Raw genomic sequence first — 17,387 nt, forward strand, 5'->3', positions numbered from 1 at the left:
AAGTACATCACATTATCGTAAGTTGAGTGCAGGGTTCTCTTTATGTATATGCATGGTGTGGAAACCTACCAGCGCACCTCTCCAGTAGTGCTCACGTTCTATCTTTGTACAAACATGAGCTGACCTGTGAGCTAAAGAATAATGTCATACTATGTGTTCTCTAGTGGCCATTATGAAAAACTTGCCATTTTAGTTCAGAGCCTAAATTAACACTTCTACAGACTTCAGTGGGGAAATCGGTCAGAATTCTTTGCTGGCTCATATCTGTACAGATTGGAACCTGACGGACTTGATGATAAGTAGCTGTAGTCCATGCGGGCCCCAGTGCCACTGTGAACAGAGCATTTCCCACTAGCCAATATGGGGTACATATCAAAACACTCACCAAATTCATTTTCTCATAAAGACATTCACCCAAACAAAATATTAATACATAAAAAACAACTGATTCAAAATTGTATAACTACTTTATTTAATATCATATGAATTCATTTGTTGCATAAAATCACTTCTTGCAAAAATCCTAAAAATATAAACAAGAAAAAAAAAACCAGCCAAATATAAGTCAGAATCAGTGTCATGTACAGTAGACACATACATAGAGAAATCTGTACACGTCAGCATCTGAGGATTTAACAGCCTTTACATGTCTGATTGGGAAATAATAGTAATAGATGCAAGACGAGTTTTGTGCAAGGAAAAAAAAAAAATATAGAAGGCATCATGACTTCTTCTACACTGTGTGCAGAATTATTGGGCAAGTTGTATTTTAGAGGATTATTTTTATTATTGATCAACAACTATGTTCTCAATCAACCCAAAAGACTCAAATATCAAAGATTAATATTTTTGGAAGTTGGAGTGTTTTTTTTTTATTTGGCTATCTTAGGAGGATATCTGTTTGTGCACGTAACTATCACTGTGCAGAATTATTAGGCAACTTAATAAAAACCAAATATATTCCCATCTCGCTTGTTTATTTTCACCAGGTAAACCAATATAACTGCACAAAATTTAGAAATAAACATTTCTGACATGCAAAAACAAAACCCCCCAAAATTAGTGACCAATATAGCCCCCTTTCTTTATGATGACACTCAGCAGCCTTCCATCCATAGATTCTGTCATTTGCTTGATCTGTTTACGATCAACATTGCGAGCAGCCGCCACCACAGCCTCCCAGACACTGTTCCGAGAGGTGGACTGTTTTCCCTCCCTGTAGATCTCACATTTTATGAGGGACCACAGGTTCTCTATGGGGTTCAGATCAGGTGAACAAGGGGGCCATGTCATTATTTTTTTTGAGACCTTTACTGGCTGGCCACACAGTGGAGTAGTTGGAGGCATGTGATGGAGCATTGTCCTGCATGAAAATCCTGTTTTTCTTGAACGATACCGACTTCCTCCTGTACCACTGCTTAAAGTTGTCTTCCAGAAACTGGCAGTAAGTCTGGGAGTTGAGCTTCACTCCATCCTGAACCTGAAAAGGTCCCACAAGTTCATCTTTGATGATCCCAGCCCATACCAGTACCCACCTCCACCTTGCTGGCATCTGAGTCAGAGTGGAGCTCTCTGCCCTTTACTGATCCAGCCTCTGGCCCATCAAAAGTCACTCATTTCATCAGTCCATAAAACCTTTGAAAAGTCAGTCAAGATATTTCTTGGCCCAGTCTTGACGTCTTATCTTATGTTTCGTGTTCAAAGGTGGTCGGTTTTCAGCCTTCCTTACCTTAGCCATGTCCCTGAGTATCGCGCACCTTGTGCTTTTTGTTACTTCAGTAAAGTTGCAGCTCTGAAATATGGCAAAACTGGTGGCAAATGGCATCTTTACGCTTGATTTTCCTCAATTCATGGGCAGTTATTTTGCGCCTTTTTAGCCCAACATGCTTCTTGCGACCCTGTTGGCTATTTGCCATGAAACGCTTGATTGTTCGGTGATCACGCTTCAAATGTTTGGCAATTTCACAAGACTGCTGCATCCCTCTGCAAGACATCTCACAATTTTGGACTTTTCAGAGCCCGTCAAATCTCTCTTCTGACCCATTTTGCCAAAGGAAAGGAAGTTGCCTAATAATTACACACACCTTATATAGGATTTTGATGTCATTAGACAACACCCCTCCTCATTACAGAGATGCACATCACCTGATTTACTTACTGGTAGTTGGCTCTGAAGCCTGAACAGCTTGGAGTAGGACAACATGTATAAAAAGTATCATGTGATCAAAATACAACTTGCCGAATAATTCTGCACACAGTGTATTTAGTCAAGGACTAGACAGTGACTTCTGTCCACACTTCATTGGTCTGGATGAGCAGACACGTAGAAGTTCGGGTCTGTCTGAACTTTAGTCCAAAGTTCGGGTAGCAGAACTTGAACCCCATAAAAATCAATGGGGACCTGAATCTTGGAGCTGGAAAATCTCACTCTCCCTCCCCTGTAAAACACTTCCAGGAGAAGTCAATGTTCGGAGTTCAGCACCGGACACTTTACAGTTTGGGTTCGGTCATCTCTACTCATTAGGGTTACCAATGTCACACTGCCAGTTGCAAAAAATTATCAGTCATGCAGAAATCCAGGAAAGCTGTTTTTCTGCTGAGTGTTGGGTTACAGACACGACCACATTACTACAAATTAGTTGCAATGCCTGCATGTTGTAAACTTAACAAGCTCACTGTCCAGCTTTGACAACAAATTATAATCCTTACGTGTATGAAGAGATATAAAATCGCTATTTTTAATCATCTATTCGCTTAAAGTCACATGAGCATATAAAAAGGAAAATCAGACTATTTGGCATCAATCATTATGGTAATCTGTTCTTAATACATCAGCAGTGAGCAAAAACTCATCCAAAATACGGAAAAACTAGTGCATAATGCGATTTTTTCACATGGACAATCAGTCCGTATATATATAAAAAAAATCTGAAGAGTTCTATTGAAGACAATCAGTACTAGTTCTGTCCGCGTCATGCCAATTTTTTCCTTGGATTAAAGTGAAACTGAAAATACAGTCGTGAATATATGCACATAGAAAAGTCACAGCTCTACTTATTTTACACACTTCTATATCATCTACTTCCAATAGGTGGCACTAGAGTTCGTCCTCTTCCTCTCTGAAGAGACAATTGGCTTATATATCAGTATTAATTCCACAGCGTTTTACAGGCATAATGGCTGTCCCCACTGGAGCTCACAATTTACATGCCCTATCATTATGTGTTTGGAATTTGGGAGGAAACTGGAGAACCCAGAAGAAACCCACGCAAACATGGGGAGAACATACAAACTCCTGGCAGATGTTGGCTTTGGTGGGATTTGGACTCAGCGCTGTAAAGCAACAGTGCTGCTAACTAGTGATGAGCGAATATACTCGTTACTCGAGATTTCCCGAGCACGCTCAGGTGTCCTCCGAGTATTTTTAGTGCTCGAAGATTTAGTTTTTAGTGCCTCAGCTGAATGATTTACATCTGTTAGCCAGCATAAGTACATGTGGGGATTCCCTAGCAACCAGGCAACCCCCACAGGTACTTATGCTGGCTAACAGATGTAAATCATTCAGCTGCAGCAAGAAAAACAATCTCCAAGCACTAAAAATACTTGGAGGACACCCGAGCATGCTCGGGAAGTCTCGAGTAACAAGTATATTCGCTCATCACTACTGCTAACCACTGAGCCAACGTGCTGCCCTGTCTATTTAAAGAGGTTGTCATCAATGTCTGATCGGTCGGGGTCCAACACCCAGCTTCCTAGCCGATCAGCAGTTATCAGTGTCGTCACCTGCCGGATGGAATTACTCAGTTGCGGAGTCGGTTGTCTTCTGGTAGTGGCTGCCGCATGGTACTAGACATCCAAGTCCTATTGATTTGAATGAGAAAGATGCGCAGTACCGAGCTTCGGCCACTGTCAGAAGACGGCCAGCTCCACAAGTGAGTACATTCGGACAGCAGCTGCCATCACCGACAACTGCTGATCGGCGGCGTGGATGCCAGGTGTCTGACCGTGACTGATCAGATAGTGATGACCTATCCTAAGGATAGGTCATTAATGCTAAAGTACTGGACAACCTCTTTAGTCTTCGCAGGCCATGATAATGTAAAGTTGGTATGCATTTGTTTTTTTTCCTTTGGAGAAATCTTTTGAAATTTGACAGGATACACAAAAATATAATGTGTATCACCATAAAGCCTGGCAGTTTTCAGATGACTCATTGAAGGGATTTATCAAGTCCTTTGTTCTCCAGGGAGAACCATCAAGTAGTCACGTAAGCCTCTTTCTCAAATATATTAAAAAAATTAAACACAGAACATGCGCATATGGCTAGTCCCAGAAGGTTTGTCAGGGAGGAGATGGACACGTAGCCCATTTGGCCATTTTGAATGCAAATAACCTTCTTAAGCCCTTCATTTTCTTTCATTAACCCAATTTGTGAGAGATAACAAGGAGCTAGATCTGAAACACTAATGCGTATAGCTAATTCAGCTTAGACACCACTATTTTAAAATCGAGCTTCCCTCGCTCAAGTGCGAAACATTCCAACTATGGAATCCTTTATTCTACGGATAACATCCCTACTGAAGTCCCCCTTCCACACCAGGTCCAGTGATCGCTACTCTGCTGTGCACAATACACAGGAGTGCCCACCTCTCTCTGCTAATGAGTCCCCTAAAAACTGTCTAAAATGCCATATGGGCAACTGCACCGATATAGAAGAAATAAAAAAACTGTTAGTACATCTAACCAGATTAAAAACTAGAGACTGCCATTTAGTAACCAAAGTCAATCTGCCATTTACTTCATTGATCGGGTGAGTCTGGTTTATAAAGCTCAATATTAAATATCTTGTTAGGGAATTATGACTTGTGCTGGTTACCTTTATCATCCAGAGCAACTACATAGAATCCCTCATGCCCCGCAGGACTATGCCCAGGCATTATATAACAGCCTATTAATTCCAATGGAAATTGTGCAATGCTTTGATTCTCCTGCGGAGGCACTGCAGGAAAATGAAGACACTTGCTGCAGGGTTTCCCCACAAATTAATTGTTGCGAGTGCTAACAAAGGTACAGCTTGTGATTACTTGGAAAACAAGTGACACTCCTGAAACTTTTATTGCCCAAAGTGGTCAAACCTTTCTAAATGTTAGATACCCAACTCATTTACAGTGTACAGAAGTTATATCTAAGCAGTAAGGCACCAAAAGTTAATGAAATACGGTGTAGATTTACTACTGATTGGCAGATCCTCCGGTTAGTAACTTTAATTTTAAATAAGACCTAAAAACCTGATTTTCTATTGTTCGTATAAAAAGCGCTTTAGATCTGTACAGTATTTCAAGCTGCAGCAAGTGACGAGAGGCTTTCATTTCAATGGTCCCCTTCCTAATTATTAAGTGTGGACCTCTCGGGATTGACATTATTCACATTAGGCAAACTGTGTGTGGCATATAAGAAATTCACCAAAATACCCTAAACAGCTAATTTCATTACTTTCAAAGTGATAACAAATAAATAAATAAGTGAAGCAATTTATCATGCATACAATGAACCATTATCTGGAATGAATACAAAAATAAACTTAAGAAAAAAAAAGAGAAGTTATCAGGAAAGGCAACAGATTCCTGCATATCCATATAGTGTTATTATGGATTGTATTCTTCAAAATAGTTGATTTTTATTTACATGGAATAAAAACAGACAGTAAAATTGTATTTAATGATGGACAGATCAACCAGAACCTGTGTACTGCATAATTAAGCAGTTTCTTGAACCGGGGCAGTAGTATTTAAAGGTTCGTTCTCCAATGCGCCATTAGTTCTAACAGCTTGAGGTTCGGATTGTCGTGCCAGATAGTTGCTTTTATACATAAGCCACAATTCCACAAGAAATGCAAAAGAAGCACAGAATCCAAAGGCCTAAAAGATACAAAAATAAATTTAAAGTACACACATACAGATATACATTAAAGCACCAGATTTATTTCCTGTGTAGTGCAGTGTAGGCCATTATTAAAGAATATTGCAGAAACTCTTGTGTACGCCGTGTAAAATGGTATGCCATGTCTGGGTTGTCTGCCATCTTTGCTCCTTTTTTCCTCTCTCTGATATACTTCCATTGCTGCACACTACAATTACCATAATGCTTCTGGGCTTGCACAGGTGCAGTTACATCACACTGTACTAGCTTAACTCTGAATCCTACTTAAGCGTAATAGATAAGTGACACAGAACTGCTCCTCCTATCAAACTGCAGTCTCTGTGTCCTAAGTAATGCAGCTTCAACCAGTCTTCCCTGCCTCCTACCTGTGAAAGGTTTCTCCTCATCATCCAAGCAGGAGTCAGGGAAAGCAATATGAATGTCATACAAGTAAACTGTGTGTCTATACTATCTGTACAGATTTTCTAGTGTGAGACTGGGCAGTTATATAACTCAACAACAGCTAAGCATTGTATAGACCCACTAAATATAATTTCCCCATTACACAAGTGGAGTAGCGATAATAAGTGAGCAGCATGAGGATAAGTATATAGAAACAAGGAGGGTTGAGTATGGTGAGGAAGAAAGGTGTCTAATAGCTGCCTGGTGGGATTCAATAGGTAATTAGTGATGAGCAAATTGGAGCTGAAGTAAATTTTTTGTGAAAAAAAGTTAAATGTTCATTTTTTTTTTTTTTTTAACCCCTTTACCCCCAAGGGTGGTTTGCACGTTAATGACCGGGCCAATTTTTACAATTCTGACCACTGTCCCTTTATGAGGTTATAACTCTGGAACGCTTCAATGGATCCTGGTGATTCTGACATTGTTTTCTCGTGACACATTGTACTTCATGACAATGGTAAAAATTATTTGATAGTACCTGCGTTTATTTGTGAAAAAAACGGAAATTTGGCGAAAATTATGAAAATTTCACAATTTTCCAACTTTGAATTTTTATGCAATTAAATCACAGAGATATGTCACACAAAATACTTAATAAGTAACATTTCCCACATGTCTACTTTACATCAGCACAATTTTGGAACCAAAATTTTTTTTTGTTAGGGAGTTATAAGGGTTAAAAGTTGACCAGCAATTTCTCATTTCTACAACACCATTTTATTTTAGGGACCACATCTCATTTGAAGTCATTTTGAGGGGTCTATATGATAGAAAATACCCAAGTGTGACACCATTCTAAAAACTACACCCCTCAAGGTGCTCAAAACCATATTCAAGAAGTTTATTAACCCTTCTGGTGCTTCACAGGAATTTTTTGAATGTTTAAATAAAAATGAACATTTAACTTTTTTTCACAAAAAATTTAATTCAGCTCCAATTTGTTTTATTTTACCAAGGGTAACAGGAGAAAATGGACCCCAGACATTGTTGTACAATTTGTCCTGAGTATGCCAATACCCCACATGTAGGGGTAAACCACTGTTTGGGCGCATGGCAGAGCTCGGAAGCGAAGGAGTGCCATTTGACTTTTCAATGCAAAATTGACTGGAATTGAGATGGGACGCCATGTTTCGTTTGGAGAGCCCCTGATGTGGCTAAACATTGAAACCCCCCACAAGTGACACCATTTTGGAAAGTAGACCCCCTAAGGAACTTATCTAGAGGTGTGGTGAGCACTTTGACCCAACAAGTGCTTCACAGAAGTTTATAATGTAGAACCGTAAAAATAAAAAATCATATTTTTTCACAAAAATTATCTTTTCGCCCCCAATTTTTTATTTTCCCAAGGGTAAGAGAAGAAATTGGACCCCAAAAGTTGTTGTACAATTTGTCCTGAGTACGCTGATAGCCCATATGTGGGGGTAAACCACTGTTTGGGCGGATGGGAGAGCTCGGAAGGGAAGGAGCGCCGTTTGACTTTTCAATGCAAAATTGACAGGAATTGAGATGGGACGCCATGTTGCGTTTGAAGAGCCACTGATGTGCCTAAACATTGAAACCCCCCACAAATGACACCATTTTGGAAAGTAGACCCCCTAAGGAACTTATCTAGAGGTGTGGTGAGCACTTTGACCCACCAAGTGCTTCACAGAAGTTTATAATGCAGAGCCGTAAAAATAAAACAAAATTTTTTTCCCACAAAAATTATTTTTTTTAGCCCCCAGTTTTCTATTTTCCTGAGGGTAACAGGAGAAATTGGACCCCAAAATTTGTTGCCCAATTTGTCCTGAGTGCGATGATACACCATATGTGGGGGGAACCACTGTTTGGGCACATGGGAGGGCTCAGAAGGGAAGGAGTGCCATTTGAATGCAGACTTAGATGGAATGGTCTGCAGGTGTCACATTGCGTTTGCAGAGCCCCTAATGTACCTAAACAGTAGAAACCCCCCACAAGTGACACCATTTTGGAAAGTAGACCCCCTTAGGAACTTATCTAGATGTGTGCTGAGCGCTTTGACCCACCAAGGGCTTCACAGAAGTTTATAATGGAGAGCCGTAAAAATAAAACAAAAATTTTTTCCCACAAAAATTATTTTTTAGCCCCCAGTTTTGTATTTTCCCGAGGGTAACAGGAGAAATTCGACCCCACAATTTGTTGTCCAATTTGTCCTGAGTGCGCTGATACCCCATATGTGGGGGGGAACCACTGTTTGGGCGCATGGGAGGGCTCGGAAGGGAAGGAGCTCCATTTGGAATGAGGACTTAGATGGAATGGTCTGCAGGTGTCAAATTGCATTTGCAGAGCCCCTAATGTACCTAAACAGTAGAAACCTCCTACAAGTGACACCATTTTGGAAACTAGACCCCCTAAGGAACTCATCTAGATGTGTTGTGATAGCTTTGAACCCCCAAGTGTTTCACTACAGTTTGTAACGCAGAGCCGTGAAAATTAAAAAAAAAATCTTTCCCCCCAAAATTATTTTTTAGCCCCCAGTTTTGTATTTTCCCGAGGGTAAGAGGAGAAATTCGACCCCAAAAGTTGTTGTCCAATTTGTCCTGAGTACGCTGATACCCCGTATGTTGGGGGAAACCAACGTTTGAGCGCATGGCAGAGCTCGGAAGGGAAGGAGCGCCATTTGGAATGCAGACTTAGATGGAATGGTCTGCAGACGTCACATTGCGTTTGCAGAACCCCTAATGTACCTAAACAGTAGAAACCCCCCACAAGTGACCCCATATTGGAAACTAGACCCCCCAGGGAACTAATCTAGATGTGTTGTGAGAACTTTGAACCCCCAAGTGTTTCACTACAGTTTATAACGCAGAGCCGTGAAAATAAAAAATCTTTTTTTTTCCCACAAAAAATATGTTTTAGCCCCGAGTTTTGTATTTTCCCAAGGGTAGCAGGAGAAATTGGACCCCAAAAGTTGTTGTCCTATTTGTCCTGAGTACGCTGATACCCCATATGTTGGGGTAAACCCCTGTTTGGGCACACGGGAGAGCTCGGAAGGGAAGAAGCACTGTTTTACTTTTTCAACGCAGAATTGGCTGGAATTGAGATCGGACGCCATGTCGCGTTTGGAGAGCCCCTGATGTGCCTAAACAGTGGAAACCCCCCAATTATAACTGAAACCCTAATCCAAACACATCCCTAACCCTAATCCCAACAGTAACCCTAACCACACCTCTAACCCTGACACACCCCTAACCCTAATCCCAACCCTATTCCCAACCGTAAATGTAATCTAAACCCTAACTGTAACTTTAGCCCCAACCCAAACTGTAGCCCTAGCCCTAACCCTAGCCCTAACCCTAATCCTAACCCTAGCCCTAACCCTAGCCCTAACCCTAGCCCTAACCCTAGCCCTAACCCTAACCCTAGCCCTAACCCTAGCCCTAACCCTAGCCCTAACCCTAGCCCTAACTCTAACCCTAGCCCTAATGGGAAAATGGAAATAAATACATTTTTTTAATTTTTCCCTAACTAAGGGGGTGATGAAGGGGGGTTTGATTTACTTTTATAGCGGGTTTTTTAGCGGATTTTTATGATTGGCAGCCGTCACACACTGAAAGACGCTTTTTATTGCAAAAAATATTTTTTGCGTTACCACATTTTGAGAGCTATAATTTTTCTATATTTTGGTCCACAGAGTCATGTGAGGTCTTGTTTTTTGCGGGACGAGTTGATGTTTTTATTGGTAACATTTTCGGGCACGTGACATTTTTTGATCGCTTTTTATTCCGATTTTTGTGAGGCAGAATGACCAAAAACCAGCTATTCATGAATTTCTTTTGGGGGAGGCGTTTATACCGTTCCGCGTTTGGTAAAATTGATGAAGCAGTTTTATTCTTCGGGTCAGTACGATTACAGCGACACCTCATTTATATCATTTTTTTATGTTTTGGCGCTTTTATACGATAAAAACTATTTTATAGAAAAAATAATTATTTTTGCATCGCTTTATTCTCAGGACTATAACTTTTTTATTTTTTTGCTGATGATGCTGTTTGGCGGCTCGTTTTTTGCGGGACAAGATGACGTTTTCAGCGGTACCATGGTTAGTTATATCTGTCTTTTTGATCGCGTGTTATTCCACTTTTTGTTCGGCGGTATGATAATAAAGCGTTGTTTTTTGCCTCGTTTTTTTTTTCTTACGGTGTTTACTGAAGGGGTTAACTAGTGGGCCAGTTTTATAGGTCGGGCCGTTACGGACGCGGCGATACTAAATATGTGTACTTTTATTGTTTTTTTTTTTTTTATTTAGATAAAGAAATGTATTTATGGGAATAATATTTTTATTTTCATTATTTTGGAATATTTTTTTTTATTTTTTTTTACACATTTGAAATTTTTTTTTTTTACTTTTTTACTTTGTCCCGGGGGGGACATCACAGATCAGTGATCTGACAGTTTGCACAGCACTCTGTCAGATCACTGATCTGATATGCAGCGCTGCAGCCTTCACAGTGCCTGCTCTGAGCAGGCTCTGTGAAGCCACCTCCCTCCCTGCAGGACCCGGATCCGCGGCCATCTTGGATCCGGGGCTGGAGGGAGCAGGGAGGGAGGTGAGACCCTCGCAGCAACGCGATCACATCGCGTCGCTCCGGGGGTCTCAGGGAAGCCCGCAGGGAGCCCCCTCCCTGCGCGGTGCTTCCCTGTACCGCCGGCACATCGCGATCATCTTTGATCGCGGTGTGCCGGGGGTTAATGTGCCGGGGGCGGTCCGTGACCGCTCCTGGCACATAGTGCCGGATGTCAGCTGCGATAAACAGCTGACACCCGGCCGCGATCGGCGGCGCTCCCCCCGTGAGCGCTGCTGATCGCATATGACGTACTATTGCGTCCTTGGGAAGTAAAGCCCACCCCACATGGACGCAATAGTACGTCTAATGGCAGAAAGGGGTTAAACATTCCAAAAATTCCTGTGAAACACCTGAAGGATTTATAAACTTCTTGAATGTGGTTTTGAGCACCTTGAGATGTGCAGTTTTTAGAATGCATATAGACCCCTCAAAGTGACTTCAAATGTGATGTGGTCCCATTTTTAACCCTTATAACTCCCTAACAAAAAAAAAATATGTTGGTTCCAAAATTGTGCTGATGTAAAGCAGACATGTGGGAAATGTTACTTATTAAGTATATTGTGTGACATATCTCTGTGATTTAAGGGCATAAAAATTCAAAGTTGGAAAATTGCAACATTTTCAAAATTTTAGCTAAATTGCAGGTGCTATCAAAGAAATTTTACAACTATCATGAAGTACATTATGTCACGAGAAAACATGTCAGAATCACCGGGATCCGTTGACGCGTTCCAGAGTTATAACCTCATAAAGGGACAGTGGTCAGAATTGTAAAAATTGGCCTGGTCATTAATGTGCAAACCACCCTTGGGGGTAAAGGGGTTAAATAAGAAAATGATCGAATATAATGTCTGAGTGGCAGAATTATGCTAATTTAGGATTAGCAGATAATTTGAAAGTGAAATCAGAGTTTGGTGTTCTCAATCAGTGGAATAACAATCAAGGAATGAGTGGGTGACCCGTTATATTTATAGCACAGGGATCCAACAAAGTCTGATCTCCACACCTTAGGTTTGTTGAAGTGTATCATGGAGATATCTGAGGACCTCAGGAGAAGAGTTGTTGATGCTTTCATGCTGGAAAATGTTACAAAATCATCTCTATTAAATTTGGACTCCTTTAATCCGTAGTCAGATAATGTAGAAATAGAGGAAATTCAAGACCATCATTACCCTCAGCAGTAATGGTCAAGAGCAGGCCTGCACAACATACAGCCCGCCGAAGGATGTTGTGTGGCCCGCAGAGAACCAGACGCGGATACGGTTAAACACTTTGGCACCGGGACTGGGGCAGAGCAGAAGCGTCATGTACTGACTGTGGGTCTGATCATGAAGCAATCCATAACGTGCTTCATGTTAAAAACTGAAAAATCCTCAAAATTTAGTTTAGAGATTATGAGGAGGATTTAATTGAGTTTCTACTTAAGTTCCCTACTTTCATAATAAGATATCACTGTAGAGTGAACTTTTTCAGCTTGATATCATTGAATAATTAATTCTACCACCAAATTTGAAAGGAAAATGTCAGGACATATGTCCATGAGCTTAATCTCAAGAGTGTTTAAGTTGTACACAAGTCGTTATAAAAAAAAAAAAAAAAATTGGTTAAAAAAGAATAAACCTTTAGTTTTGGTAAAGCCAAGTCATTAAAAAGGAATCTGTCACCCCCTTGGAGGTATGTAACCTATTAATATGGGCATACAGGTTATAGAATGGTTAAAATAGTCATACCTGTATGTCTCATATCTGCAGTCTTGTTGTGGGGATGAGTAGAATGAGTTCTTCCAGGCTCTGGGGCGTGCGGAGTCTGGAAGAAAACGGTCTCTGGTCTTCATTGGCATACCACCCTCCTCCCATCAGCATCAGTGCCCTGTGACGTGTAGTGGTGGCCCAGGAATTCCGCACCTGCGCCCTGCAATAGGGCGATTACACAACACTTTTCCGAAACTTTATATGCGCTGGCTTCTTCTTTCTACTTCCGCTCCAGTGAACTCCGGCATGCACGGTGCTCTCACCAATTACAGTGATTTGACCATACGATGGCAGAAATGTCAAGTGTAATGGCGCTATTCCTGGGCGCATGCATCTGGGGCCGCCACTACACATCACATAGGACTGTGACGCTGATGGGAGGGGGCTGGTACGCCAATGAAGACCAGAGATTACTTCCAGACAACACACACCCCAGAGCCTGGAAAAGCTCATTACCATAATCAAATGACAGAGGATGAGGCATACATGCAGGACTATTTTAACCGTTCTATAACCTATATGCCCATATTAATAGGTTACATACGTCCAAAGGGGTGACAGATTCCCTTTAACACCTTTCTGACCTCGGACGGGATAGTACGTCCCAGGTCAGCTGACATGTGCCCACAATAGCGGCAGGCGGAATCGTGATCCACCCGCCGCTATTAACTAGTTAAATGCCGCTGGCGTTTAACTAGCGCTTCCGGCGATGGGGACGAAAATGAACGCATCGCTGACCCCCGTCACGTGATCGGGGGTCAGTGATGTGTCGGCATGACAACCAGAGGTCTACTGAAGATCTCTATGGTTTTTGATGCCGGATTGCTGTGAGCGCCACCCTGTGGTCGGCACTCATAGCAATGCAGTAATTCAGCCACATAGGGGCGATCTGATGATCGCTCCTATGTAGCAGAGCCGATCAGGCTATGCCAGCTTCTAGCTTCCCATGGAGGCTATTGAGGCATGGCAAAAGTAAAAAAAAACAAAACGGCGTAGCGAGAAAAAAAAAAATTGAAACGCCAGAATTAAGTTTTTTGGTCACCGCGACATTGCATTAAAAAGCAATAATGGGCGATCAAAAGAACGTATCTGCACTGAAATGGTATAATTAAAAACGTCAGCTCGGCACGCAAAAAATAAGCCCTTACCCGACCCGAGATCATGAAAAATGGAGACGCTACGGGTATCAGAAAATTGAACAATTTTTTTAAAGCAAAGTTTGGAATTTTTTTTCACCACTTAGATAAAAAATAACCTAGACATGTTAGGTGTCTGTGAACTCGTAATGACCTGGAGAATCATAATATCAGGTCAGTTTTAGCATTTAATGAAGCTAGCAAAAAAGCCAAACAAAAAACAAGTGTGGGATTGCACTTTTTTTTGCAATTTCACCGCACTTGGAACTTTTTTCCCGTTTTCTAATACAAGACATGGTAAAACCAATGATGTCGTTCAAAAGTACAACTTGTCCCGCAAAAAATAAGCCCCCACATGGCCATATTGACGGAAAAATAAAAAAAGTTATGGCTCTGGGAAGGAGGGGAGCGAAAAATGAAAATGCAAAACTGAAAAAAAGCTGGGGTCATGAAGGGGTTAAGTCCTGATTTTAGTTGTGGAATGACGTGAAGTGAGCAGTTCAAGGGGAAAAAAAACCCTCCAACACACCAGAGATGATGCTCTTTTGCATAAAGGAATGTGATAAAATTCCACCAAGCTGATGTGCAATAATAATCAACATTTACTTAAAATGTTTAGATGGCGTTGATTCGTATTGCCATTCACAATCTGATATTGAATCAATTTTCTAATTTAAAATAATTTAAAAATTCTAATATTTCTGACTCATTTGCTTACCGTATATACCCGAGTATAAGCCGACCCCCCTAATTTTGCCACAAAAAAACTGGGAAAACTAATTGATTCTAGTATAAGCCTAGGGTGGAAATGCAGCATTTACCGGTGAATTTCAAAAATAAAAATAGATCATTATTTCCCCATAGCTGTGCCATATAGTGCTCTGCACCGTTCATATTTCCCCATAGCTGTGCCCCATATGGTGCTCTGCACCGTTCATTTTGTCCCATAGCTGTGACCCATACAGTGCTCTGCAGCGTTCATTGTGCCCCATATACAGTGCTCTGCACCGTTCATTGTGCCCCATAGCTGTGCCCCATATACAGTGCTCTGCATCGTTCATTGTGCCCCATAGCTGTGCCCCATATACAGTGCTCTGCACCGTTCATTGTGCCCCATATCTGTGCCCCATATACAGTGCTCTGCACCATTCATTGTGCCCCATAGCTGTGCCCCATATACAGTGCTCTGCACCGTTCATTGTGCCCCATATCTGTGCCCCATATACAGTGCTCTGCACCGTTCATTGTGCCCCATAGATGTGCCCCATATAGTGCTCTGCACCGTTCATATATCCCCATAGATGCTCCACATAAATCTGTGCCGCCGCTGCTGCTGCAATAAAAAAAAAACACATACTCACCTCTCTTGCTTGCAGCTCCCGGCGTCTCGTTCCGGCGCCTCCATCTTCCCGGCGTCTCTGCTCTGACTGATCAGACAGAGGGCGCCGCGCACACTATGACCTGAACAGTCAGAGCGCAGACGCCGGGAAGATGGAGCGACGCCCGGCGGCTGGAACGCGGACAGGTGAATATTACATACTTACCTGGTCCCGACGTCCGGCTCCCTCTGCCTGTCACAGCTGTCTTCGGTGCCGCAGCCTCTTTCTCTATCAGCGGTCACCGGCACCGCTGATTAGAGAAATGAATAGGCGGCTCCACCCCTATGGGAGGTGGAGCCGCCTATTCATTTTTCTAATGAGCGGTCCCACGTGACCGCTGAAGAGGGGAAGAACTGCAGCACCGAAGACCGTGGGACGGCAGGGAGCGCCAGGACTAGGTAAGTATACCTCAGCGCCCTCACCCGCCGACCCTGCCACCCACCTTGACTCGAGTATAAGCCGAGAGGGGCACTTTCAGCCCAAAAATTTGGGCTGAAAATCTCGGCTTATACTCGAGTATATACGGTAATTTGGTGTGAAAATCTGATGTAGTTTTGAGGTACCGTCACACTCAGCAACTTATGAACGAGAACTACAGCGATCCGTGACGTCAACGCTGTGTTTTACGGCCGGCGCTCACAGTCAGTGCGGGAAGCTGACAGCGAGGGACGTGACAGACACCGGAATGTAAGTATGTAGTGGTTTGTTTTTTTTAACATTTACAATGGTAACCAGGGTAAATATCGGGTTACTAAGCGCGGCCCTGCACTTAGTAACCCGATGTTTACCCTGGTTACCCGGGGACTTCGGCATCGTTGGTCGCTGGAGAGCAGTCTGTGTGACAGCTCCCCAGCGACCACACAACGACTTTCCAACGATCACGGTCAGGTCGTATCGCTGGTCGTGATCATTGGAAAGTTGATCAGTGTGAAGGTACCTTTAGGTAAAGTTTAGGGGGTGGGGAAGACTTCACTGACTCTGGTTTTCAAAAATGAATGAAGTTGTCAATAGAGGAACTCACCTCACCAGTCAACCAGCTACTCGTGCTATTGCCATTATGATCCCATTGTGAAGACAATACTTTAGACTTTTGATAACAGCCTTTATTGGGTCTTTTTTGTTTTTTTCTATTTCTGCTCATTTCATGTTTTGTGATTATAGTTTGAAAAATTAGAAAAAAAAAATAGAGGTAAATGAAAAAACTAAACTAAACAAGGAGATGGATTGTGAGCTGCGCCTCCCGGTCACATGTAAAATGGGCCTCTTCTTTTGAGACCATGCTTTTCTTTCGACATACACACGTCCCAGCATTATTATTGTCTTGCCTTACATAATTCTATTCATGTGGAAGAGATTTCTACACCTTCTTTGGTTCTACGCCTTTTATTTTGCCAAACAATAATTTCTCAATAAACCCAATTACTATCCTAAATGAAAGATATTTCACTTACCACAGACGCTTTTCCGAGTGACAAATTATCGTCCATTGTAGCAGCAAATACAATGGAAGCTATCAAGAAGAGGAAACCAACGACTGCGGTGACCCAGAAGTCCTGCAAAAGATAAAAGATGTGCAATTTGTTGTACTCTCCACTAGATGGCACTCAAAGTAAAGCTATGTAAAGTAAAGCTACGCGCCCCATAGATTATTTTCTTTTCTTTTGTTAATCAGGCTTTTTTTTGGTAGGGTGTGACTTGAGCCTTATTTTCAGTGGTGTTGTTCTAGGGTGCTAATTGAATAACTCATTTACTCTTTATTGGAAGGGATATAAAGAAAACAGCAATTCTGCAATTTCAAGAACGTGTGTGCAACACCGTGAATAGCGTAAAGCGGTAACTTTATTCTGCATTTCAGTATAATAAAAGTGATATAAGTTTGCGTAGTTTTAGTATTTTTCTACAGTACATGCTCACTTTGAAAAGATGGGGGAAAAAAATCTTGTTTGGTTGCCACATTTTGACAACTATAACCTATTTATCTTTCTACAAAAGATTTATTTTTGAGAAACAATCTGGGCTTGCTGGTCCCTTATGGGAGTAATTGGCTAGTTGTCCTCTATATATAACTCCTTATACCTATGTGACCTTATTGGGCTCATCAGTGGACCGCAATGCATCAACTGGCTACGGGTCTCGACAACTTCATATATTTCT

General features: G+C 41.9%; 1 protein-coding gene across 1 annotated transcript in view; it reads right to left on the reverse strand.

Moving 5' to 3' along the window:
- Positions 1-448: 448 nt before the first annotated feature.
- CMTM6 (CKLF like MARVEL transmembrane domain containing 6) overlaps positions 449-17,387 on the reverse strand; it is a 66,606-nt gene continuing 49,667 nt past the window's right edge. The window contains exons 3-4 of the mRNA XM_069730028.1: positions 16,685-16,786; positions 449-5,918 (exon numbers count right to left, since the gene is read on the reverse strand). Of these exons, the coding sequence (XP_069586129.1) occupies positions 5,757-5,918; positions 16,685-16,786 (264 nt within the window). The 3' untranslated portion in view covers positions 449-5,756. The remainder of the gene's footprint in view (positions 5,919-16,684; positions 16,787-17,387) is intronic.

This window comes from Ranitomeya imitator, chromosome 6 (assembly GCF_032444005.1).
Source record: "Ranitomeya imitator isolate aRanImi1 chromosome 6, aRanImi1.pri, whole genome shotgun sequence".
NCBI lineage: Eukaryota > Metazoa > Chordata > Amphibia > Anura > Dendrobatidae > Ranitomeya > Ranitomeya imitator.